Here is a 27,018-nt window from a genome sequence, read left to right on the forward strand (position 1 = left end):
ATCTGAGAGGACATCAATCTTCCAAAACAAACAGTCAATGCATTGCCGTTGATTACTACTCAAATGTATTGAGGCCAGCTTTTCATGCTTTGAAATCAACACGCTAATGAATGTGATAACGTATTGCCATTGTGATGTCACCAGAATCAACCTTCCTGCTTCTGGAAGGAACCTCCTTGGAAGCTTCCCATGTATAATCTGCTTTCAAATAAACAAGGAGACTGAATGTGGTTTATTGCAGAGCACATTTATTTGAGAATCGCTGGAGACATAACCGTTTGTACAAGATAAAGTTATCTTAAGAAATACTAAGAGTCTCTGTTTGTCTGCATTGACGTTGAGAGAGCCTTTCAGTTGAAGCATTTGTCGTTGGACTTTGTTTCTTTTTGCACAGTGGCCCCCTCATTATTCTGTCGTTCATGAATCCGGTTACACCATATTACCATTCAATTATCAAGGGTTATACTTTACTGTATAGCAAGGGTTTCAAGGGGATTCCTGCATTTCTAAATTAACCACTGCTGAGGTATGAATCAGTGTTTCTAAAGAAGTATTGATTTTATTATTTGGTTTTGAATATTCCTGAAACGATGTAGTCGCTGTGGACTCCGTCGATCAGCCCTGTCCCGTTGTGGTGTACGAACCAGCAGGGTACCTGCACTCCGTGCTTGATATCCTCCCGATAGTCCCTCTGCCAGCCCCTGAGGAAGAACAGGACAGGTTAGCAGCAGAGCCGCAGGGACGTAGCTAGAACAGGACAGGGTAGCAGCAGAGCCGCAGGACGTAGCTAGAACAGGACAGGGTAGCAGCAGAGCCATGGGACGTAGCTAGAACAGGACAGGGTAGCAGCAGAGCCGCAGGACGTAGCTAGAACAGGACAGGGTAGCAGCAGAGCCGCGGGGACGTAGCTAGAACAGGACAGGTTAGCAGCAGAGCCGGGGGACGTAGCTAGAACAGGACAGGGTAGCAGCAGAGCCGCGGGACGTAGCTAGAACAGGACAGGTTAGCAGCAGAGCCGCGGGGACGTAGCTAGAACAGGACAGGGTAGCAGCAGAGCCGCGGGGACGTAGCTAGAACAGGACAGGGTAGCAGCAGAGCCGCGGGGACGTAGCTAGAACAGGACAGGATAGCAGCAGAGCCGCTGGAACATAGCTAGAACAGGACAGGGTAGCAGCAGAGCCGCGGGGACATAGCTAGAACAGGACAGGGTAGCAGCAGAGCCGCGGGGACGTAGCTAGAACAGGACAGGGTAGCAGCAGAGCCGCAGGACGTAGCTAGAACAGGACAGGTTAGCAGCAGAGCCGCGGGACGTAGCTAGAACAGGACAGGGTAGCAGCAGAGCCGCGGGGACGTAGCTAGAACAGGACAGGTTAGCAGCAGAGCCGCGGGACGTAGCTAGAACAGGACAGGGTAGCAGCAGAGCCGCAGGACGTAGCTAGAACAGGACAGGGTAGCAGCAGAGCCGCGGGACGTAGCTAGAACAGGACAGGGTAGCAGCAGAGCCGCGGGGACGTAGCTAGAACAGGACAGGGTAGCAGCAGAGCCGCGGGACGTAGCTAGAACAGGACAGGGTAGCAGCAGAGCCGCGGGGACGTAGCTAGAACAGGACAGGGTAGCAGCAGAGCCGCGGGGACGTAGCTAGAACAGGACAGGATAGCAGCAGAGCCGCTGGGACATAGCTAGAACAGGACAGGGTAGCAGCAGAGCCGCGGGGACGTAGCTAGAACAGGACAGGGTAGCAGCAGAGCCGCAGGACGTAGCTAGAACAGGACAGGTTAGCAGCAGAGCCGTGGGACGTAGCTAGAACAGGACAGGGTAGCAGCAGAGCCGCGGGGACGTAGCTAGAACAGGACAGGTTAGCAGCAGAGCCGCGGGGACGTAGCTAGAACAGGACAGGGTAGCAGCAGAGCCGCAGGACGTAGCTAGAACAGGACAGGGTAGCAGCAGAGCCGCGGGACGTAGCTAGAACAGGACAGGGTAGCAGCAGAGCCGCAGGACGTAGCTACAACAGGACAGGGTAGCAGCAGAGCCGTGGGACGTAGCTAGAACAGGACAGGGTAGCAGCAGAGCCGCGGGACGTAGCTAGAACAGGACAGGGTAGCAGCAGAGCCGCAGGACGTAGCTAGAACAGGACAGGGTAGCAGCAGAGCCGCGGGGACGTAGCTAGAACAGGACAGGGTAGCAGCAGAGCCGCAGGACGTAGCTAGAACAGGACAGGATAGCAGCAGAGCCGCGGGGACGTAGCTAGAACATAAAAGTTTGAGCCAGTGCCTTCTGTAGTTATACTTTTATCTATTATTATTATTATTATTATTATTATTATTATTATTATTATTATTATTATTATTATTACCTGGTGACAGTAAGTTCCTGTCCTTTTATCTGCATCGTTGCTTCAGGTTTCTCTGGGTCTGTCCCCTGATGGATATCACCCACCTCGAAACTGAGCTCGTGGTAAAACTGTCCTGCAAATACAAAAAAAGAGAGACAAGGGAAAGCAATCGGTCAACAATCAAAGTAAGAGCTGGGAGGACCCCCTGGTTCCTGCTTCAGCCGCACCCCTACCTAGTAAGCCGTGGGTCTTGCTGGAGAGCCGATGGCTGTCGATGGTGTAGAAGCCCAGGTAGTCTTGATGGAATGGGTGGTCCTTCCAAACACGATGCAGCACGATGACAAACTGCACACTGTCTCCCATCATCACCACCAGATTCCTCTCCTTGTTAATCTGCAGAGCAAAACTGATAAACGAAAACAACAGATGAAGAGAAGATCATGTCCCTGGAAGAACTAGGCAACAATGCTGTAATCATCCTTATAAGAGTATAGATAAGCACCGTAGAGGTGTGGTAAAGCATATACAAAAACAAGAAAACCATGGTAAATGCATGGTAAAAATCAAGGGAAAACTACAACATTACTGTGACAAAAATGCAGTGGTTTATAAGGGCAAACAGTAGCACCTGCTTTGCCTGAGGTTTGTGAAGATACAGCTGCTCATTACATGTTCCTATTTCCCTTGTGCTGTAATGATAAAGCCTGACTTGTTTAACTAAGGTCAAAAACAAACATTCTATTATTAACCCTTGTGTAATTACACCGGCTGCACATTTACTGTGCTCCCCATAAACTGGGCAATCCAAGAGGAAGGGGCATTTTCAACCCAGCATAATAAGAGGAGGTAACTCGATGGCTGTGTGAGTCAGGAATCATTCAGAATGCTGTTCCTCTCACTCGATGGTCGAATGCTGTTCCTCTCACTCGATGGTCAGTCAGGAATCATTCAGAATGCTGTTCCTCTCACTCGATGGCCGTGTGAGTCAGGAATCATTCAGAATGCTGTTCCTCTCACTCGATGGCTGTGTGAGTCAGGAATCATTCAGAATGCTGTTCCTCTCACTCGATGGCTGTGTGAGTCAGGAATCATTCAGAATGCTGTTCCTCTCACTCGATGGTTGTGTGAGTCAGGAATCATTCAGAATGCTGTTCCTCTCACTCGATGGTCGTGTGAGTCAGGAATCATTCAGAATGCTGTTCCTCTCACTCGATGGTCGTGTGAGTCAGGAATCATTCAGAATGCTGTTCCTCTCACTCGATGGTCGTGTGAGTCAGGAATCATTCAGAATGCTGTTCCTCTCACTCGATGGTCGTGTGAGTCAGGAATCATTCAGAATGCTGTTCCTCTCACTCGATGGTCGTGTGAGTCAGGAATCATTCAGAATGCTGTTCCTCTCACTCGATGGCTGTGTGAGTCAGGAATCATTCAGAATGCTGTTCCTCTCACTCGATGGTCGTGTGAGTCAGGAATCATTCAGAATGCTGTTCCTCTCACTCGATGGCTGTGTGAGTCAGGAATCATTCAGAATGCTGTTCCTCTCACTCGATGGCTGTGTGAGTCAGGAATCATTCAGAATGCTGTTCCTCTCACTCGATGGCTGTGTGAGTCAGGAATCATTCAGAATGCTGTTCCTCTCACTCGATGGCTGTGTGAGTCAGGAATCATTCAGAATGCTGTTCCTCTCACTCGATGGCTGTGTGAGTCAGGAATCATTCAGAATGCTGTTCCTCTCACTCGATGGCTGTGTGAGTCAGGAATCATTCAGAATGCTGTTCCTCTCACTCGATGGCTGTGTGAGTCAGGAATCATTCAGAATGCTGTTCCTCTCACTCGATGGTCGTGTGAGTCAGGAATCATTCAGAATGCTGTTCCTCTCACTCGATGGTCGTGTGAGTCAGGAATCATTCAGAATGCTGTTCCTCTCACTCGATGGCTGTGTGAGTCAGGAATCATTCAGAATGCTGTTCCTCTCACTCGATGGTCGTGTGAGTCAGGAATCATTCAGAATGCTGTTCCTCTCACTCGATGGTCGTGTGAGTCAGGAATCATTCAGAATGCTGTTCCTCTCACTCGATGGCTGTGTGAGTCAGGAATCATTCAGAATGCTGTTCCTCTCACTCGATGGCTGTGTGAGTCAGGAATCATTCAGAATGCTGTTCCTCTCACTCGATGGTCGTGTGAGTCAGGAATCATTCAGAATGCTGTTCCTCTCACTCGATGGTCGTGTGAGTCAGGAATCATTCAGAATGCTGTTCCTCTCACTCGATGGTCTGTGTGAGTCAGGAATCATTCAGAATGCTGTTCCTCTCACTCGATGGTCGTGTGAGTCAGGAATCATTCAGAATGCTGTTCCTCTCACTCGATGGTCGTGTGAGTCAGGAATCATTCAGAATGCTGTTCCTCTCACTCGATGGTCGTGTGAGTCAGGAATCATTCAGAATGCTGTTCCTCTCACTCGATGGCTGTGTGAGTCAGGAATCATTCAGAATGCTGTTCCTCTCACTCGATGGCTGGTCGTGTGAGTCAGGAATCATTCAGAATGCTGTTCCTCTCACTCGATGGTCGTGTGAGTCAGGAATCATTCAGAATGCTGTTCCTCTCACTCGATGGTCGTGTGAGTCAGGAATCATTCAGAATGCTGTTCCTCTCACTCGATGGTCGTGTGAGTCAGGAATCATTCAGAATGCTGTTCCTCTCACTCGATGGCTGTGTGAGTCAGGAATCATTCAGAATGCTGTTCCTCTCACTCGATGGCTGTGTGAGTCAGGAATCATTCAGAATGCTGTTCCTCTCACTCGATGGTCGTGTGAGTCAGGAATCATTCAGAATGCTGTTCCTCTCACTCGATGGCTGTGTGAGTCAGGAATCATTCAGAATGCTGTTCCTCTCACTCGATGGTCGTGTGAGTCAGGAATCATTCAGAATGCTGTTCCTCTCACTCGATGGCTGTGTGAGTCAGGAATCATTCAGAATGCTGTTCCTCTCACTCGATGGTCGTGTGCTGTTCCTCTCACTCGATCAGGAATCATTCAGAATGCTGTTCCTCTCACTCGATGGCTGTGTGAGTCAGGAATCATTCAGAATGCTGTTCCTCTCACTCGATGGCTGTGTGAGTCAGGAATCATTCAGAATGCTGTTCCTCTCACTCGATGGTCGTGTGAGTCAGGAATCATTCAGAATGCTGTTCCTCTCACTCGATGGTCGTGTGAGTCAGGAATCATTCAGAATGCTGTTCCTCTCACTCGATGGTCGTGTGAGTCAGGAATCATTCAGAATGCTGTTCCTCTCACTCGATGGCTGTGTGAGTCAGGAATCATTCAGAATGCTGTTCCTCTCACTCGATGGTCGTGTGAGTCAGGAATCATTCAGAATGCTGTTCCTCTCACTCGATGGTCGTGTGAGTCAGGAATCATTCAGAATGCTGTTCCTCTCACTCGATGGTCGTGTGAGTCAGGAATCATTCAGAATGCTGTTCCTCTCACTCGATGGTCGTGTGAGTCAGGAATCATTCTGAATGTTGTTCCTCTCACTCGATGGTCGTGCGAGTCAGGAATCATTCTGAATGTTGTTCCTCTCACTCGATGGTCGTGCGAGTCGGTGTCAGTCTCACCTGCGTTGTTTTATTGAAACTGTGTCAGACCAGGTGAAAGCCATCTTCTCCTTGCCGCTCGTGATTTCTATAATCTGCGTTGTTACTTCCAGCCTGAGCCCCAGCTTCTCATTCACTATCCCAAACTTCCCGAAGTACGTATTGAGCTTCTTGTTGGGGTCGACCTTCTTATCCCCGATGGTCTGCCCATTAACAGTGATGCCTGGGGTAAGAAGTACCAGTACAGTGACAACCTACCCACAGTGCCACCCTCATGCTTCAAAACACTGAAAACCCATTTGCAGGCATTGATGATCTCGTATTATACAGGTTGTGTGACTAGGCTGCAAGTCCCATAATGCAGGACTGAACTGATCGCCCATTGCTAACACTGACACACCAGAGTCTTGGTGTAACACAGATCAGCCTGCTCTTTACAATGCACAGTGCTAGCAACACAATTCCAGCAAACCTCACCTAATAGATCTTGCCATATTTTTTAAATGATTTTTTCTTTCCCAGAGAAATATATATTTAAAAAAAATACGCTAAAACTAAAAAAAACTCTTTACTAGAAAGCTGACTAAATAGTATGAACTCCCAGCTTCTGCTTGTTAAACATGTCACCCTGCAAAGCAGCTGAAAGCTTTACTGAGAACCCACCAGAGAGCCGGGTTCATCCCGTGGGCAGCCCTGCCTTACTACAGGTGTACTTCCAGTCAGCGTTCAATAACCAAACGAAGGAGGCAGCACACCCAGCTTACCTGTGAGTGGATCTCTCACCAGGTTGAAAATCACACCCGGTCTCTCATCGATGTTGAAACAAATGGTATCGTTCTGTTTGGGGACTGGGATAATGAAGTGGGGGTCTCCGTCAACTAAAACCAAGAGGGATTCTCGATTAATTCTGCAGCTTCAAGAAAACAGCAACAATTTAGAAAAACAGACTGAGGCAAATGAATTCGGTTTCTCATTATATTACCACCATAGTGTAACCATTACCCCTCGCACTGCAACATTGCACCCCTACTGGCAGTACAGCAAGAAGCACATCGGTGGACATTTTGAGGCTGGTGATGACATTAGCACACTCTTTGAATTCTGGGAGTTTTTTGTGAACATTATGTTGTATGTTTTTAGTTTGTATGAGGACTTTCAAAAGATTGATAAATTAAGAAAGCAACATCAGGTATTTTTAATTGCACAAATACTACAGGGTTTATTAAATAATAATAATAATAATAATAATAATAATAAATAATAATAATAATAATAATAATAATATGGTTTCATTGTGTTTCTAGAATTATATAATAGGGTTTTAATGCGTAAATACACCTTGGGTTTGATAGGGTTTAATGTGTCATTCATGCCATGAAGAGCATCACAATCTGACCACCAGTAGGGGCCACTGTAGAGAGGGGAGGGATTTTGCCTCCCTAACCCACAGGAACGCCAGAGCCAAAGCGACACTCCATGTGGAACCTCCAGCGAAGAACAGCAACTTTGCACGGCCAGAATTCAAACCTTTTCCTGACTGCATGACTCACCTTGCAATCGTCCGTCCCTTTACCAGGTGAGCCACTAGGGGGCCTTCATCTAGTACTGTAATTTACTGTGTAAAGGTTTTACAGTAAGCTCTATATAGTAAAACAGAAACAAACACAGTGCAAAAAGCATACCGCTTGTCACTGGGGGGCTGTGTCTACTGGTGTAATGATCTGAAACAGAAGGCAGACAAAACAGGGAATCATTTTCATCAAAAGGACTGTAGTCAGTTACTACTATTATTATTATTTTTTGTAAGATAAAAAAAACTCCTCATTTTGAAGAACTTTAAGAAGACATCTGATAAGTCCTATATAGCATGTGCAATTATAGTAATAGTCTAACCCAAGCCATTCAGTAAAATAAAATAAAAACACTTTAGCAATCCTGCTCTAAAGTATCATAGAAGTGTGTCAGCACTACAGAAAACTTACAGTTTGACTGGGGCATGACAGATCCTCGTTGTGCTGAAATAAAAAAATATATAAATATTCTTCCGCCTCGGTCCTTTCACTTCAGAATTTCCTTCAGGGTAAAAACATGCCACTGGCTGCAAAGCATGCCAATCATTAAGGCAGTGAAGGGGAGACCTTCACTAGTAATGCAAGGCATGCAAGCTGAGCACTTTCCTTAGCCTAGTATGTTCACGACAACATGTGCTTCTTTCATAACTGCACAAAGAGAGTCAGCGAGGTGTCTTATCACTGTCACATAAAAGTCATCGTTATCAGGAAAGCTCGCTACACAATCCTTCAGCTGCTTATTTTAACTGCCGTCTGAACCAGGACCAGAGAAAACACAGAAATGAAGTGGAGACAGACTTAGCACATAGAGTGGAGAGTGCCTGGACAGTCAGAACCAGGACCAGAGAGCACACAGTAATGAAGTGGAGACAGACTTAGCACAGAGAGTGGAGAGTGCCTGGACAGTCAGAACCAGGACCAGAGAGCACACAGTAATGAAGTGGCGACAGCACAGAGAGTGGAGAGTGCCTGGACAGTCAGAACCAGGACCAGAGAGCACACAGTAATGAAGTGGAGACAGCACAGAGAGTGGAGAGTGCCTGGACAGTCAGAACCAGGACCAGAGAGCACACAGTAATGACGCGGAGACAGCACAGAGAGTGGAGAGTGCCTGGACAGTCAGAACCAGGACCAGAGAGCACACAGTAATGACGCGGAGACAGCACAGAGAGTGGAGAGTGCCTGGACAGTCAGAACCAGGACCAGAGAGCACACAGTAATGAAGTGGAGACAGCAAAGAGAGTGGAGAGTGCCTGTTGAATTGTCTAGTCATGTTGTTGAGACAGAATCACTGGGACCCTTTAAGACCCAACTTGACAAACTTCTGAGCTCTGTCAGCTACATGTAACTGGGTGAGCTTAGATTGGCCGAACAGTCTCCTACATTTCCCATCATCCCCCTGCTCACATATGTAACTGAGATGGATTTACCAGTGAGCAGGAGGATGATGGGAAATGTAGTTCTGAGAGGTCCATGCAGTTACATAGGAAGCCATCTTGAGGCAGGGAATGCAATTTAAAAGTTTAAAAAAGTGGTCAAAATGTAAAAAAAAAAAAATTAAAACAATATGCACACCTTACGTAAACAGCTGTAGCAACACATGGGAACATGTAACACCATACAATAAAAAGGTCCTATGCTCTAATGCAATGTTCTTAATGTAGCTGTTGGGCTCAACTCAGACTGTATTAATGGCAAATTGCACTCTGCTTTCAACATTTTAATTTGAAATTAAAAGCGAAATTTTGCATGATCTTTGGTGTTCGGTTGAACTAGTTTAAAGTGCACAGTTGACAGCAGCTGTCGCTGCACACAAGAGAAGAGACTTTTATACCATAAGAAACACACACAATAGATGCAGTGCCACATCATTTACCTTGACCATCTTGGGGCGGTCGGCTGGATTCAGCTTCAAAAGAAACAGAAAGACACGTGTATAGCTGGGCTTTATCTTAGACCAGAGAGCAATACAATGACTGAATTGAATTAACCAACAAGAAAGTGCAAGGCTGTCTGAAAGCAAGGCTTGCAAACAGAGATTATTTAACCCAGCGTCACGTTTTGAAATAAAAATACATGCTTGCTAAAGCACAGGCTTCTTTCAAAACTCCAAGTCTGAGACCAGCATAGGGAATGGATGTGCATCGTCAGTAAAATGTATGAAATCACTTTGTTATCTGCAGTTAGTTTAATGTTTCTATTAATTTCTACTTCACAGTTTGAGATTCCAGGGTAAAAAAAATCTAAAATAAATAAAACACTGTGTTTCTCCATAGCATCAAAACCCTAAATCAGAAGTCCAGGTAAAACTCTAAGATAAAGGAGTCCAGTATAGTGCAAGGTAAAACTATCAGAATCTAAACCAAGCAGACAAGCGTTTCAGCAGTGCACTGAAGAAAGCTGTAGCCAAAGCCTTTGTCTGCTTTACTTGGTTTGTGACAGTTTTACCTTGCTCTACACCAGGAGAGGCCAACCCCGGTCCTGGAGAGACACGATCCTCCAGGCTTTCTGGGTATCTTTAAATCATCAATGGCTAGAGACCTGGAAATAATCATTGGTTCAATGAAGTAACCGAGAAGCGGGGTGTAACCCTGCGGCTCTTCATGAGCTGCTGTATACGATGCTCCTTGCAGAAGAGTGAAATGACTAACTTGTACCTTCCGTCAGCTTGTCAGCCAGCATGGTGCTGTCTGGCTTGTCTTCTGGCTTGGTCACCACCATGGAGGTCAGCGGAGTCACAAAGTTATATTTCAGGGACAGCTCTAAAGCGCGTGCCGTGTTGTTGGCTTTCTCTTCGGGCGAACCTGAAACCCTGCAGTGAGTGATCGAGCAGATTAGAGACTCCTTCTCTTATAGACCAGTCAAAGCCTTTACCCCAGTCTTTCATTAACTCCTAGTTTTGATAGATGAAAATTCAACAGTGACGTAGAAACAGCTCGTGGGAAGAGATCTTCGATCGTATGACTTACATGTATTTGATGGCAGTTTTGATGGTGTTTTTTTTCTCTTTACAAAAAATAGGAGTTAATTAAAGACTGCAGTAAATGCTTTGAGAATATGTGCCTAAGTAGATTCAAAATGTCATATCTCCCCTTGCACTGTATCAGAGGACAGCTGATTGAAAGCAGCCATGCAGGACGGGTCCTAGCAGAACCCACCTCTTGTTGAGCAGCTGTTGGATGGTTAGGTAAGCCCAGAGTCGCTCAGTGTATTCACCAAAGATGTACTGCAGCTCCTCAAAGGCTTTCTCCCGGTCTTGTGCGTTTCCGAAGTTCTTTAGAACTATATCTCCCTTTGCCTGTCACAGAATCAGCAAATCAACAATCTGTAAACCTTCCAACAGGCATCAACAAAACAAGATCTTAAACTGCAATTGAACGCAATTCAGCTACGCTTTATTTGAATTTGACACGCGCTCAATGTTCCCTGATAAGAGTTTAGCACAGTTCATTTGCACAGTGATTTAGTAGCTTCACATTGCTATACTGTGCTATGCATTACTAGGATTTACCTTGGTTTGCCATGACTCTCTGGGCTTTGCACTGCTTGCCTATGCTTTAACTGTGATTTATTACACTAGGATTTTTTGCTGTGCTTTTACTGTGGGAGACATCAAAATGCAATGCACACATTTTATTTATATAAAGAAACAAGAAAAGACTGTTGATGGCTACAGAAATGCACTTGAAAATACAGAATTTGGTTTGTATGGAATGGCATGGCAACATGAATAGTCATATGCATGCTATGCAGGTTTCCGGAGTGGTCCTGAAGGGTAATGCGTTATACAGTGCTAAGTAGTCCCAGGATGTCTGCGGTTCTCAGCTGCTTGCTTACCCCTTTAGCAGTCACTTCCATGTTATATGCGTCCAGCTCGTTGCCTGTGACTCGACCCGCCACCACGATCTCCGAGCCGTTATAGTACTGCTGGAAGAAGTGCTGAGTCAGGTCATCCATGCTATTCTCAGGGTACTTCATCTCAATCTGAGAGAGCAAGGGGCTGGCAACCTCGTCATAGAAACCCTGGAGAGAGAGGGACGGAGGGAGGGAGCGTGAGAGAGAGAGACGGAGAGAGAGAAAGGGAGGGAGTGTGAGAGAGAGGGGAAAGGGGGACAGAGAGAGAGTGAAAACATGTTTTTTTATTAAAATTACACAGATTCTTCCAGCAGAGACTCTACTGACAACATTGCCAGCGTGTTCTGTAGTGCTGCTAGGTTCTATTAAATTTCAAAAATGTTCAATCTTTTCTTGAGTATTAGCGGCCCTCGTGATCACTTAAGATGTGCTGGGGAAGGGGGGGTAGTATCTGCCCCTGTGATCGACACGACACAACAAACCCCCCCCACCTGTCATAGACGGGGAGAGACTAGGTTTGGGGGGGGGGGGTAGTATCACCCAACATCCCCCCCTGTGTTCATAGACGGGGGGGGGGGGGGGGGGGGTTAGTATCTGCATTGTGACACTAGGACACGACACAACAACCCCCCCCCACCATCATTGGACGGGAACACCCTAGTGATCCACCATTGTTGTGCTGTGTTGTTGGGGGGGGGGGGGGGGGGGGTATCTGCCCTTGGTATCCTGACTGTGACACAACAATAACCCCCCCCCCCACCATATAGACGGGGACACTAGGACCTGTGACACAACAACCCCCCCCCCCCCCCCATCATAGACCGGGTGATCACTAGGACACGACACAACAAAGGGGGGGGGGGGGGGGGGGCGTATCTGCCCCTGTGATGGACACGACACTGACAAAGCCCCCCCACACCATCATTAGGGGGGGGGTGGTACGTACACTGCCCCTCTGATCCATGTGCTGTGTTGTTGGGGGGGGTGGTAGTATCTGCCCTTGTGATCTGACGGGAACACTAGGACACGACACAACAACCCCCCCCCCCCCACCATCATAGACGGGATCCTGTGCTAGTTGTTGGGGGGGGGGTGGTAGTATCCCCTTGTGATCATAGACGTGTTGGGGGGGGGGGTGGTAGTATCTGCCCCCACCATCATAGACGGGAACACTAGGTTGTTGGGGGGGGGGGGTGTAGTATAGACGGGAACACTAGGACATCCTGTGGGTGTGTGTGTTGGGGGGGGGGGGGGGGGGGGGGTAGTCTGCCCTTAGATATAGGACTTGTGACACTACAATGTTGGGGGGGGGGTGGTAGTATAGACCTTGTGAACCTTGTGACGGGAACACAACAACCCCCCCCCCCCCATAGTATACGCCCTTGTGATCCTGTCCAAGTGTGTTGTGGCTGTAGGGGGGGGGGGGGGGGGGGGGGGGTGGTAGTAGTCTGCGGAACACTGTGAGCCTGTGCTGTGTTGTTAAAGGGGGGGGGGGGGTAGGATCTGACCTTGTGAGCCCCCCCCCCCCTTGTTTAAGGGGAACACTAGGGGGTGCATTAGTATCAAAATCCCCTTGTGATCCTGTGCTGTGAGGTTGGGGGGGGGGGTGGTGGTAGTATCTGCCCTTGTGAGCCTGTGCTGTGTGTTAAGGGGGGGGGGGGGGGGGGGGGGGGTAGTGGGCCCTATGATCTCCTGACACGAACCTGTGTGGGGGGGGGGGGGGGGGGGGGGGGTAGTATTGTGATAGTGATGCCTTGTGATCTAGGTGTTGACACAACAATTCCCCCCCCCCCCCCCCCCACCATCATAGACGGGGGGGTGTAGTATCTGCCCTTGTGATCCTGTCCTGTGTTGTAAGGGGGGGGAGGGGGGGGGGGGGGGGTGGTAGTATCTGCCCTTGTGATCCTGTGCTGTGTTGTTAAGGGGAGGGGGGGCGGGGGGATTAGTATCTGCCCTTGTGTGATCCTGTGCTGTGATGTTGGGGGGGGGGTGGTAGTATCTGCCCTTGTGATCCTGTGCTGTGATGTTGGGGGGGGGGTGGTAGTATCTGCCCTTGTGATCCTGTGCACTGTGACTGCTGTGTTGGGGGGGGGGGGGGGGGGGTAGTATCTGCCCTTTGATCCTGTGCTGTGTTGTTGGGGGGGGGTGGTAGTATCTGCCCTTGTGATCCATGCATGAGTTGGGGGGGGGGTGGTAGTATCCCTGGGAGCCTGTGCTGCTGTGTGTTGGGGGGGGGGGGGGGGGGGGGGGGTGTATCTGGGGGGGGGGGGGGGGGGGTAGTATCTGCCCCTGGGGTGAGTGCTGTGCTGTTGGGAAAGGGCTGGGTTAGTATTTGCTCCACTACCTGCATCTGCAGGGCTGAGTCGGAGTCCTCGTAGATTCTCCGAGCAACGCCATGGTTTTCCAGTGCCAGCTTCTCAATGAAGGAATAGTCCAGATCGTAGCCGAACCCGAGGCAGTACAGGGGGTACCTCCCCCCAATGCCATTCTTAACATTAGACTGGATTTTTGCACGGTTCGTTTCTCCTGAGAAACACAAGAGAGCAGAGAGACTGTTATACACCATCCCAACCAGTCACATCGCTGCCTACAGAAGGACTGGTGTAGAGCGATGACCTGGTTTCTAAGTGCAGTACACTGGGAGGTGAACAATGGGCAGGGACAGTCCCTGTCAAGAAGGGGCTCGTTTTTCTTTTTTTTAATTTAGTAGTCGCCAGTTATTTTATTATTTTCTCCCAATTTAGAATGTCTAATTATTTTTAAGCTCAGCTCACCGCTACCACCCCTGCGCTGACTTGGGAGGGGTGAAGACGAACACACGCTGTCCTCCAAAGTGTGTGCCGTCAGCTGCCCACTTCTTTGCACACTGCAGGCTCACCATGCAGCCACCTCAGAGCTACAGCTTCGGAAGACAATGCAGCTCTGGCCAGCTTACAGGCAAGCCCACAGGCAGAACTGTACCCATACTGTTTGCCTGACTCACCCTCAGTCGGGTCTCCATCGGATAATAAAATAATCAGAGAGATGCTGTTCTCTGTTATTTTGTGCTGTTCCGTGGCCTCGTTCAGCATGCCAATAGCTTCCAACAACGCATCATTAATGTTGGTCCCTTGAGGAAAAACAACAAGAGAACGTTTAAAAAAAATCTTAAAACTATACTGCATTCCACGTTAATTAGGCAAGTTCTCACAACATACTGAGATAAAGGCTATTTACCAAACACAGAATATCACAGTGCAACAAATCAGCCCACACCGCTGAGTAACACTCGAAGGACAGGACTGTATTATTACTAATTATCAAAGATCATCCACACCTGTTGCGCAGAGATTAATAAAAGTGCACTATGTAAGTGCAGCCATTGTGAAAACGAAATGCATATACTAAAAGATATGATTCTGCGTTCTTACACCCGCGTGCGTAAAGGCTCTTCACATACTGCTTGGCTGCCTCCATGTTCACTGCAGTGGTTTCTATTATGGATGGCTTCCACTTAGTCACACCGCTGTCGAAGGAGATGATATTGAATTTGTCGTCTGAGTGAATGTCATTCAGGATCGCAAGCATCGCTTCTTTGGTCTGCAAAGAAGGGGGTGGGTGGTATGAAACACAGACGGGACACGGATTTGGATCAGATTTTATTGTTAGAACCCTGACCCACTCACTGTAGCACCTATCTCTTAGACCGGGAGGCTACCAGCAAGTGCTGCAGTCTAGCTACTTTGCTAGACCAAACTGACTCTGCTGTTAGTCCTTTGACTTCACCACCCTAGGGTTTACTAAAGGAAGGGCCCTCGGCTCTACACAAATATTAAAATTATCAATTATCCAAAACGGCTCATTAAAAGGAGATCAACAGCAGTCTAAAATATCAGTTTGGGACCAAACAACCTTTCAATAGCCTTGTCAACAAAGCAGCACTACCCCCATGAAATAAAAGAGAAGAGAAGCTTACAATTACACTACTGACTCATCACACATAGCAGGACTGGGTCCCGCCCCCCACCAGCCACTTACATGCTTCTCTACACTCTACACCATGTTCTCACTATGCTTTATTCACTGTATGCTTCTATGCTTTTACTAGGGACATATTTTATAAGGGCAATGGAAAACTACCTACACGATGTATACCCCTCCCTCCTGGATATGGGATGTTTTTATTTCCTTACATAAATAGGAACAGCAATAAAGTATAACCTGTCTTATTCTGGTTCCCCTCATGGATGTACTCTGGTCAATCACAAAGATGACATTCTTGGGCACTCTCTTCAGATTGCTTGGTGCAAAATAGTGTACAAAGTATCCGTTTGAAATCTGGGGGGATGAAAATGGTAGCTATTAAAACATAACACCCTTGTTTCATCATGATGAGCACAGTGCAGATTATTCATGTCTCCTAGTGTTCTGTGGCTCCCTCCAATCACGTTGAGAGTGTATTTCTCAAGCACTGTTTTGGTGTGCCATACAAAGAGAATGAAATACACTCTCAACATGATTGGAGGGAGCCACAGAACACTTGGAAAGACATTAGAAGTGATTAAATGTAAATAAACATCAGATGTAGAAGTCTGATGAAACACATTGAAGCTGCTTATCCAGAGTGTTGTGGTTTAAACGTTTGGAACGTTTTGTGTTGGTGAGATCTTCAATCTTGTAAGTGTAGCTGCCTGTAGCAAATTCTAATGGGGACATAATTGAAAATTATTCATAGTTATATACAGTTATATATGAATTGAGAAAACATTTGTTATTGAAAAGCAAGAAGCAAAAAAACTTCAAATTCTGTATGCTCTGTATGGAGTCTGTACCTGCCTCACCTGTATGGAGTCGGTCCCTGGCTCACCTGTATGGATTCGGTCCCTGGCTCACCTGTATGGAGTCTGTACCTGGCTCATCTGTATGGAGTCGGTCCCTGGCTCACCTGTATGGAGTCGGTCCCTGGCTCACCTGTATGGAGTCGGTCCCTGGCTCACCTGTATGGAGTCTGTACCTGGCTCATCTGTATGGAGTCTGTACCTGGCTCACCTGTATGGAGTCGGTCCCTGGCTCACCTGTATGGAGTCGGTCCCTGGCTCACCTGTATGGAGTCGGTCCCTGGCTCACCTGTATGGAGTCTGTACCTGGCTCATCTGTATGGAGTCGGTCCCTGGCTCACCTGTATGGAGTCGGTCCCTGGCTCACCTGTATGGAGTCGGTCCCTGGCTCACCTGTATGGAGTCTGTACCTGGCTCACCTGTATGGAGTCTGTACCTGGCTCATCTGTATGGAGTCTGTACCTGGCTCACCTGTATGGAGTCTGTACCTGGCTCACCTGTATGGAGTCTGTACCTGGCTCACCTGTATGGAGTCGGTCCCTGGCTCACCTGTATGGAGTCGGTCCCTGGCTCACCTGTATGGAGTCTGTACCTGGCTCACCTGTATGGAGTCTGTACCTGGCTCACCTGTATGGAGTCTGTACCTGGCTCACCTGTATGGAGTCTGTCCCTGGCTCACCTGTATGGAGTCTGTACCTGGCTCACCTGTATGGAGTCTGTACCTGGCTCATCTGTATGGAGTCTGTACCTGGCTCATCTGTATGGAGTCGGTCCCTGGCTCACCTGTATGGAGTTGGTCCATGGCTCACCTGTATGGAGTCTGTACCTGGCTCACCTGTATGGAGTCTGTACCTGGTTCATCTGTATGAAGTCGGTCCCTGGCTCACCTGTATGGAGTCTGTATCTGGCTCACCTGTATGGAGTCGGTCATGGCTCACCTGTATGTCTCCAGCAGGCATGTCCCGGTTCACGTCGTAGTTTATAATGAAGTCCCCGTCTATGGTGGAGGTTTGGCACAGCTGGCAGCTACGTTGCTGATCTACTGTCGGGGAGAACGAGATGTGACCCTAAAGAGAAGAGAGAGCAAAAAGCTGAACAAAAACAAAGCATTCACTGGTAACAATAATCTAAACAATACTTTGCCACTGAAGCGGATCTGTTTGCTTGTTTGATCGGCTGGCCCTGGTATTTAGTTTGAAGGAATCTCATACCTTTGTTTCTGTGACAGTCTTCTTAATGAGCTGCGTCAAATCATTTGTTACGAAAGTGCCGTGAGCATCCAGGAAGTGGAGGCCTTGTGGTTCATAGATATCCACATTAATCTAGAATAAGAGGCAAAGCAGTCACCCTGCATTACACACAGAAAACACTCAGCACACAGAAAACACTCAGCACACCGGCAACACAGTCACCCTGCATACACACAGAAAACACTCAGCACACAGAAAACACTCAGCACACAGGCAACACAGTCACCCTGCATACACACAGAAAACACTCAGCACACAGGCAACGCAGTCACCCTGCATACACAGAAAACACTCAGCACACCGGCAACACAGTCACCCTGCATACACACAGAAAACACTCAGCACACAGGCAACGCAGTCACCCTGCATACACACAGAAAACACCCAGCACACAACAAAGTCACCCTGCAACACACAGAAAACACTCAGCACACAGGCAACACAGTCACCCTGCATACACACAGAAAACACTCAGCACACAGGCAACGCAGTCACCCTGCATACACACAGAAAACACTCAGCACACAGGCAACGCAGTCACCCTGCATTACACACAGAAAACACTCAGCACACAGGCAACGCAGTCACCCTGCATACACACAGAAAACACTCAGCACACAGGCAACGCAGTCACCCTGCATACACACAGAAAACACTCAGCACACAGGCAACGCAGTCACCCTGCATACACAGAAAACACTCAGCACACAGGCAACGCAGTCACCCTGCATACACACAGAAAACACTCAGCACACAGGCAACGCAGTCACCCTGCATACACACAGAAAACACTCAGCACACAGGCAACGCAGTCACCCTGCATACACACAGAAAACACTCAGCACACAGGCAACGCAGTCACCCTGCATACACACAGAAAACACTCAGCACACAGGCAACGCAGTCACCCTGCATACACACAGAAAACACTCAGCACACAGGCAACACAGTCACCCTGCATACACACAGAAAACACTCAGCACACAGGCAACGCAGTCACCCTGCATACACACAGAAAACACTCAGCACACAGAAAACACTCAGCACACAGGCAACGCAGTCACCCTGCATACACAGAAAACACTCAGCACACAGGCAACACAGTCACCCTGCATACACACAGAAAACACTCAGCACACAGGCAACGCAGTCACCCTGCATACACACAGAAAACACTCAGCACACAGGCAACGCAGTCACCCTGCATACACACAGAAAACACTCAGCACACAGAAAACACTCAGCACACAGGCAACGCAGTCACCCTGCATACACACAGAAAACACTACACAGAAAACACAGACACACAACACAGTCAGCACACAGAAAACACTCAGCACACAGGCAACGCAGTCACCCTGCATACACAGAAAACACTCAGCACACAGGCAACGCAGTCACCCTGCATACACACAGAAAACACTCAGCACACAGAAAACACTCAGCACACAGGCAACGCAGTCACCCTGCATACACACAGAAAACACTCAGCACACAGGCAACGCAGTCACCCTGCATACACACAGAAAACACTCAGCACACAGAAAACACTCAGCACACAGGCAACACAGTCACCCTGCATTACACTCAGAAAACACTCAGCACACAGGCAACGCAGTCACCCTGCATTACACTCAGAAAACACTCAGCACACAGGCAACGCAGTCACCCTGCATACACACAGAAAACACTCAGCACACAGGCAACGCAGTCACCCTGCATACACACAGAAAACACTCAGCACACAGGCAACGCAGTCACCCTGCGTACACACAGAAAACACTCAGCACACAGGCAAAGCAGACACCCTGCATGGGAACGGGTCCCTGAACAGAATTAAATTGTGCTCCAGCATCTGCACCTCGAAGTGTTGCACAAGCTGCTTGGGCTTTACTCGGATCAGCAGCTCATATCGACCCTGGCTGCGTTTCAGCAACTCCTCGTAGGTCATCTCGAAGGTCACTTTCTTGGTGGCGGCAATGTTCACCGAGACTGTGAACTTCTCCATCTTCCTGCCCGACGCCCTTCACAAACGAAAAGAGAGTGAGGGAAATAAAGACAACGACTGGGGGGGAGGAGAAGAACTTCTGCATTCTCATTATGGTCCGTTATGCTGGCAAGACCAAACTGATTCTACTGTGAATACGCTGACTGGTCGGTGAAATGAGAGGAGGTTAAAAACTCAATAAGCACTAATGCAGAAGAACCTGTATAACAGTTGAGACTCTCGCTTGCGGTGCGGGTAGCACTGCTTCACACCCAGCCTCCACCCTGTCACACTTACTTGACCAGCCCTGCAGTGTGCCCCCGGGACACAGCCTGCTGGTACTGCTTCTTGGCAACTTCCTTCTCCTTCACGACTCCCACGTACGTCAATCCATCAATCACCCTGCGGGTGGAAATGTTTCATACACAGCTGTGAGCATGCAAAAGAGAGCATGTGCATCCACTAGCCTAAACACTCGATTGTGAACAGTCGAGTAAAACTAAAAACATGTATCTGCAAAGTGGCCCTATCTTAAACTTAAACAAAACACACACTTCTTGTCTGCGAGACTAAGATGTGTCTTTTGGATCGCTATATATCGCTATGTACAATATACAGCAGACCTTGATATTGATGAGATCCAGCCCTCTGAAATGTCTTTATAATATACAGCACTAGACGCTGATATTGATGAGATCCAGCCCTCTGAAATGTCTTTATAATATACAACACTAGACCCTGATATTGATGAGACCCAGCCCTCTGAAATGTCTTTATAATATACAGCACTAGACCCTGATATTGATGAGATCCAGCCCTCTGAAATGTCTTTATAATATACAGCACTAGACCCTGATATTGATGTGATCCAGCCCTCTGAAATCTCTTTGCATCAGATTCTTTGTTCTATTCTATCACACATGTGTTAGCTGAACTGTTTGATTATTCTTAATTACATGCAGCATTAATAAAATACAGTCTAGGGTGCTGTGTAAGATACAAACTCATTTTCACCCACTGAAGCTTAGAGCAGCCAGTAACCCTACTAGAGGGTAGCCTCTCTATTGTGGAGTGGACCACAGCAGCCTATACGGTACTCTGGACATGTTTAGGACATAGCGATAGGTGGCAGTATAAAGGTGTGTAACACAAACATGCTGAAGTTGGTTATGAAGGCGGTTTTGGGCAGCTCCACGTCGAAGAACACCTCTCTGGACACGTTGGCTCGATTGACCGCCCGGCTAGTGATCACACTGCGGGCGAAGCGGGAGGTGACCTTGCAGTCCACTTTCAGACTGTAGATTTCAGTGTCGAATACCGCTTGCTGAATGAATGAATGAATAGGGAACAGACTCTTAGCGGGTGGGGATTTGATCAGCCTGCAGTATATCCAGCTGCAATGTGCCCCAGACAATTCTTATTAAACAGCACATGTATTTAACATGCTGAAGTGGGCTTCACTGTTTTGTGTTGAGAGGCTGGCCTCGTCATACTTCTAGATACTATACATTAAATGGGTTATAAATGCAGCAAGCCCCTCGTTCTAGAACACAAACACATGCTTTGACTGCTGGTGACATTAACAACTGCAAGGCATGACAGTAAGAGAGAGGATCAACTCACCGGATCACTGCTCCTTTTCTGTTAGAAATACAAAATAAGACTCTTTTAACACACCATCCATCACTGCAACAAAGAATATGAAACTAGAAGCATCTAAGTCAAGCGGACCAGAGTTTGGGTTGTGCTTCGCAGAAGGCACAAGTCTTTAAACACCATGTGATTTGTTCGGGTGTTTCCCTGTGCATTTGCAGCAATGTACATTTAGAATTCACTGTGAAACTGTGCAGTAACTCGAGAGCATTCAGCAAGATTAACACAGGTTCAATTACCTGTCATTTTATCAAGCTTTATTTATAAACAAATAAATACAACTGTAACATACCTTAAGTAACCTTGCTGTAGGGTCGCGTACCACCTATTAAAATACAACGAAATTGTACAAGTGCAGAAAACAGCAATGTAAAGAACATCTACATATTTATTAACTTTTATATATATATATATATATATATATATATATATATATATATATATATATATATATATATATATATATATATATAAATAAATAAAGATGTTCTTTACATTGCTGTTTTCTGCACTCCGGCTATAATTACGTTGCAAACATGTTTTTTACAATTAAACCTAGAAACAAAGATCGACAAAGCAAAAAAACTAAATATTAATTATATATATACACACACATATATATAATACATATACATACATATAATATATATATAAATACAACATAGATTGGCAGATATAACAGAGGTACACTGGACATGTTGGTGCGTGATAATAAAATAAATCCAGTAAAATACAGACACACGCACATTACCCCATTACCCCATTATAAACCAAGTTCAGGCTGACAAACCCTCCCAGTGCTGTGGATATGATTATGAGCTTGCCTTACCCCTGGGTCACCATCATTCTCTGCAATGACAAAGTGAGCCGCTAATAAAGCTGGGCAGGAGAGACAGAGGCAGATGCTGAGCAGCCAGCCCATGGTTCAGGAATCTGAGAATCCAGTTCCACAGCAGAGGGGTGTTGGAGATTTATCCCAGAGCCTGTAAATGAGCAACTACAGGAGCCAGGGTCAACGAATGCTGGCTTTCCAAAATCAACAGGAATGTTTGCTTTTACTGGAGCAATAAACTCCCCTGCAGACAACCCCTCTGTGTTGGCATGCTGTGTTAGCTGCCTCTGCCTTCAGACTTCGGCTTTTCAAATACTCCAGAGAGTTACAAGTAGAAGCGTTTGATTCAATCGCATTCCGACTCCCGAAGACCCGAATAGCAAATTCAGTATTTATATCATAAGCAAAAAACAAGGTTTGAGTTTCTTTACTGTAATCAATGCCACAGCCACTCAAATTTCACTGAAAAAAACACATTCCCTGAAATGACACAAGTTCTGTAAAATTGGCAGGATTATTCCTGTTCAGTCTGTCATGTTGATGTTTACAGCATCGATAGCCTTGAACATAAACCTGGATCAGCTCTTTCAATTCAAAGTTCGATGATAGTGTTTGTATTGGCATGAGAACAGCACATATTTTCAGAATGCTAACTCTTCTTACCTTTTATTAACATTATTAACGAAAACACATGCTTAACACAGCTAGTTTCACCAGCCCGATTAGCACTAATCTTGCACTGCATTTACCAGTTTAACACAAGGTAGGCCAAAATGAGTGATAACCAGGGTCTGCCATTCAAAAACTGCAAGGAACTCTTTTCTTTTTTAAAAAAGCAAGATTTATTTTGTGAAAACAGAACAGATCTCAATAAAACAGTAAGAAAGTAACTTTACTGAAACGCCATCAAATGGGTTCTCCTGCTGATAATTGATTATATTTATACTGTATATAACACCCATAGAAAAGCCCTTGTTCCCCTCTGATGCAGCTCTCTACACGCTGCTGTGTAAGCTGAACACATTCCCACCTGGGACGCTGGCTTGTTTCACAACCACGACTTCTCCCCTCAGCCCGTCACTGTGAAGAAGCAGGGGTCTCTATTTCCCGAAGACGCTCTTGGGCGGCTCTTCCTTGGGCTTGTCGAACACAGTCTCTGTCCCGGTTCGGGCGTGGCTGAACACAGACGGGGCCGCAATGCCGGCTTGCTCTGTCAAAAAAAACCAAAGGAAATGAAAAAAGAGTTGCACACCTCTAGTGGTCATTTCTAAAACCAAAATCTAATTTCAGAAATTCTGCTTTTAGGAGAAGTCTCCCCTGCTGCTGAAAAGAGCCATTCATTCTAAACCTGGTAAACAATAATGTGTGGGCACAAGAGAGAATCGTACAAAACGTCCATAATACCGGGGTATTAAACAGGTAAGAGACACTGAATATTCTGTATCCTGTGCGTGTATCAAAGCACTGACACATGACAGGGTTCAAATATGGTCCAATATCCTCGTTATTGCAACCCCTATGGGAATTTGTATTGAGTCATGTTCCCTCTGGCTTCGTCTTGTACCCAAATGCAACACTCTACATCAGTTAGACAAGCCACAGCAGGTGCAGATGTACCCCCAAGCACCTCAACGCCAGCCCTGCACATCACGCTGAGTTTCAGATCTGTACTACACGTGTGCACCTGCCCGAACTGCCCACCCTGCATCAACAGAACTCGAGCTTCCAAAAGAACCAGCCTTTCCAGCTCCCCGGTCCTGGAGTGCTTGCGTAAGATCAGGCTGAACTCCAGGAAAAACAAAAACAACTTAATCTGTAGAAACAGATGATCCCCCTGATGCGTCTGTAAATAGTTTTCTAAAGACGTAGTGGAAATCTCAGAACAGAGGACTGGGTAGTAGCTTTCTTTGTTCTGAAGACAGGCAAGGGGAGGCAGCTTCCTATGCTGGTCTTTGGAAAGGGTTTTCACCTCACCAGGGTCCATATCAAACAGGAATGCCAATTGCTCCAGATTCTAGAGCCTGATTGCAAACTTAAAGGGTCTGAACCAAGCAGTCATTCTCCCATGGTAGATTCTCCCAAGGCTCACTGGGCTCTGTGATTCTCGCATTGTAAAGACGCTGGATTCTAGTTTATTAGATCAGCACACTTTTCTGTAATCACCATGAGATTATGTGTTTGCTCCCTCCTTCGATCACTCTTCTCTATGTTATTTAAACCCCAGGTAAACTCATTTGGTTGCTGCCAATGCAATCCCAGTTGCAACCCTCCCCCATAACCAAAACAAGAGGTCAATATCCTGACATATTCTCGACCCCACTGTGTAATGGCACTGAGCTCACCGCACTCCTGCATCACTGCGTAGGTTTTGGATTTGACCTCTCCCTTCAAGCCCAGTTTATTCCGCGCCCCCTTCAGGTCTTCCTCCTTCACTGCAGGGCGCTTCTTCTTCTTCACTTCCGTGGGCTGAGAAAGAGAGATAGACAGCGTGAGACATACACATACGAATGAGTCCAGGAGAAATTCACAAATCCTCTCTGTTCCCTTATAGAAGTTTCCCCACAGTAAATGTACAGCAGTGTAATAAAAAGCATAGTGAAAGCATGGAAAAGCAGAGAGGTGTGGTTAACCGTTGTACACTACAGTTAATGCATTGTACTGTATAACCATGGGAAAAGCCTGCAAAATGACCATGCAGATTCATTATGGTAAACTTTTACATGGGTTCTGCATGTAAACCAGCTAAAAGCTGGAATCGGGCTAGGGAACAATCAGATTGAAATTGTTTTGAAGCAATGAGTTTGAGTTTCGTAGGTGAACATTGAAAACAAAGAACAACAAGAGAATCAACACACTGGAGTGCCAACCAAGGGGCTCAAAACAAGAACAAGAGAATCAACACACTGGAGTGCCAACCAAGGGGCTCAAAACAACAGCAAGAGAATCAACACACTGGAGTGCCAACCAAGGGGCTCAAAACAAGAACAAGAGAATCAACACACTGGAGTGCCAACCAAGGGGCTCAAAACAAGAACAAGAGAATCAACACACTGGAGTGCCAACCAAGGGGCTCAAAACAACAGCAAGAGAATCAACACACTGGAGTGCCAACCAAGGGGCTCAAAACAACAGCAAGAGAATCAACACACTGGAGTGCCAACCAAGGGGCTCAAAACAAGAACAAGAGAATCAACACACTGGAGTGCCAACCAAGGGGCTCAAAACAAGAACAAGAGAATCAACACACTGGAGTGCCAACCAAGGGGCTCAAAACAACAGCAAGAGAATCAACACACTGGAGTGCCAACCAAGGGGCTCAAAACAACAGCAAGAGAATCAACACACTGGAGTGCCAACCAAGGGGCTCAAAACAAGAACAAGAGAATCAACACACTGGAGTGCCAACCAAGGGGCTCAAAACAAGAACAAGAGAATCAACACACTGGAGTGCCAACCAAGGGGCTCAAAACAACAGCAAGAGAATCAACACACTGGAGTGCCAACCAAGGGGCTCAAAACAACAGCAAGAGAATCAACACACTGGAGTGCCAACCAAGGGGCTCAAAACAAGAACAAGAGAATCAACACACTGGAGTGCCAACCAAGGGGCTCAAAACAAGAACAAGAGAATCAACACACTGGAGTGCCAACCAAGGGGCTCAAAACAACAACAAGAGAATCAACACACTGGAGTGCCAACCAAGGGGCTCAAAACAACAGCAAGAGAATCAACACACTGGAGTGCCAACCAAGGGGCTCAAAACAAGAACAAGAGAATCAACACACTGGAGTGCCAACCAAGGGGCTCAAAACAAGAACAAGAGAATCAACACACTGGAGTGCCAACCAAGGGGCTCAAAACAACAGCAAGAGAATCAACACACTGGAGTGCCAACCAAGGGGCTCAAAACAACAGCAAGAGAATCAACACACTGGAGTGCCAACCAAGGGGCTCAAAACAAGAACAAGAGAATCAACACACTGGAGTGCCAACCAAGGGGCTCAAAACAACAGCAAGAGAATCAACACACTGGAGTGCCAACCAAGGGGCTCAAAACAACAGCAAGAGAATCAACACACTGGAGTGCCAACCAAGGGGCTCAAAACAAGAACAAGAGAATCAACACACTGGAGTGCCAACCAAGGGGCTCAAAACAAGAACAACAGAATCAACACACTGGAGTGCCAACCAAGGGGCTCAAAACAACAGCAAGAGAATCAACACACTGGAGAGCCAACCAAGGGGCTCAAAACAACAGCAAGAGAATCAACACACTGGAGTGCCAACCAAGGGGCTCAAAACAAGAACAAGAGAATCAACACACTGGTGCCAACCAAGGGGCTCAAAACAAGAACAAGAGAATCAACACACTGGAGAGCCAACCAAGGGGTTCAAAGCCATCACACTGGGCACAGAAACTTCAGGGACTGGCTTTTCTTAAAGCCCATTGTGATTAGTTGAATCAACTGAGCTGTTCATGAAACCCTTCACATGTGTTTCAGAGGGTTTGTTCTCATCTTTCAAAGCATCGTTTAATCCACAGAAATGTTCATAAAAAGTATATAAGCAGCAAAACATAAACTGCACATTTTTCCAAATGCTTCCTCCCTGAATTCCTATTTTTGAAAGTAGAAGATTCTGTGTTACTGTTATAAAATGAAAACACTGAGAGAGCTCAGTTACGTGACTTAGTCTTAGTTTTTTGTTACTGAAAGAAACCTCGCTTTTAGTGTTTTGGGTTTGGTTTTGTGATGGTTTAAGAGGCTATAAAAGCATGTCCAACACACAGCATCTCCGCATGCAACGCTAATTCAAGAAGCTGTCAGGAAGACAGATACAGAAAGTCCTTACCTGAGACATGGCTTGTGAAAGGAGCCGCTGGGAGCCGGTGTGAGAATTCCTAACTCCCTGTGTTGTGAGGTTCCCCCTCTCGGAACCGTTTTTAAAGCAAGGCAATGGGATTGGTCATCTCCTCACTCCAGCTGCCAGTGTTGTCCCCGCTTCTTCTCATGAGCAGTTTATTATTAGTGGCGATGACTTGTCTTTGTAGAAACCAGCCAAGTGTTTCCTCACCAGATCAAGTCCTCTGGTGTCATGCAGGGAACAGCTGCTATTTTTCAGCCTTTTA

The 27,018-nt window shown here is 46.9% G+C and overlaps 2 protein-coding genes across 3 annotated transcripts; both read right to left on the minus strand.

Annotated features, from left to right (window-relative positions):
- Positions 1 to 226: 226 nt before the first annotated feature.
- On the minus strand, positions 227 to 22,015 carry LOC121328879 (inter-alpha-trypsin inhibitor heavy chain H3-like). The gene is made up of 23 exons (XM_041274009.1): positions 21,887 to 22,015; positions 21,350 to 21,382; positions 21,028 to 21,045; positions 20,559 to 20,728; positions 19,702 to 19,806; positions 19,279 to 19,441; positions 17,379 to 17,489; positions 17,106 to 17,234; positions 15,551 to 15,667; positions 14,761 to 14,929; positions 14,334 to 14,459; positions 13,695 to 13,876; positions 11,333 to 11,518; positions 10,654 to 10,793; positions 10,153 to 10,307; positions 9,372 to 9,404; positions 7,907 to 7,939; positions 7,607 to 7,645; positions 6,689 to 6,802; positions 5,946 to 6,147; positions 2,566 to 2,738; positions 2,354 to 2,465; positions 227 to 701 (listed from the first exon to the last, which is right to left on the minus strand). The coding sequence occupies exons 1-23, from the start codon at positions 21,977 to 21,979 to the stop codon at positions 563 to 565; spliced, it is 2,742 nt and encodes a 913-aa protein (XP_041129943.1). The 5' UTR covers positions 21,980 to 22,015; the 3' UTR covers positions 227 to 562.
- Positions 21,983 to 26,889, minus strand: LOC121328882 (musculoskeletal embryonic nuclear protein 1-like). Of its 2 annotated transcripts, XR_005951731.1 has the most exons (4): positions 26,742 to 26,889; positions 24,232 to 24,355; positions 22,920 to 23,099; positions 21,983 to 22,054 (listed from the first exon to the last, which is right to left on the minus strand). XR_005951731.1 is itself a non-coding variant. In XM_041274015.1 (3 exons), the coding sequence occupies exons 1-3, from the start codon at positions 26,748 to 26,750 to the stop codon at positions 22,990 to 22,992; spliced, it is 243 nt and encodes an 80-aa protein (XP_041129949.1). In that variant the 5' UTR covers positions 26,751 to 26,889; the 3' UTR covers positions 22,713 to 22,989. The 2 variants fall into 2 exon arrangements, 1 of the variants encoding a protein (XP_041129949.1); XM_041274015.1 differs by lacking the exon at positions 21,983 to 22,054 and having other exon boundaries at positions 22,713 to 23,099.
- Between the last annotated feature and the right edge of the window lie 129 nt (positions 26,890 to 27,018).

Source organism: Polyodon spathula, chromosome 16 (genome assembly GCF_017654505.1).
Source record: "Polyodon spathula isolate WHYD16114869_AA chromosome 16, ASM1765450v1, whole genome shotgun sequence".
NCBI lineage: Eukaryota > Metazoa > Chordata > Actinopteri > Acipenseriformes > Polyodontidae > Polyodon > Polyodon spathula.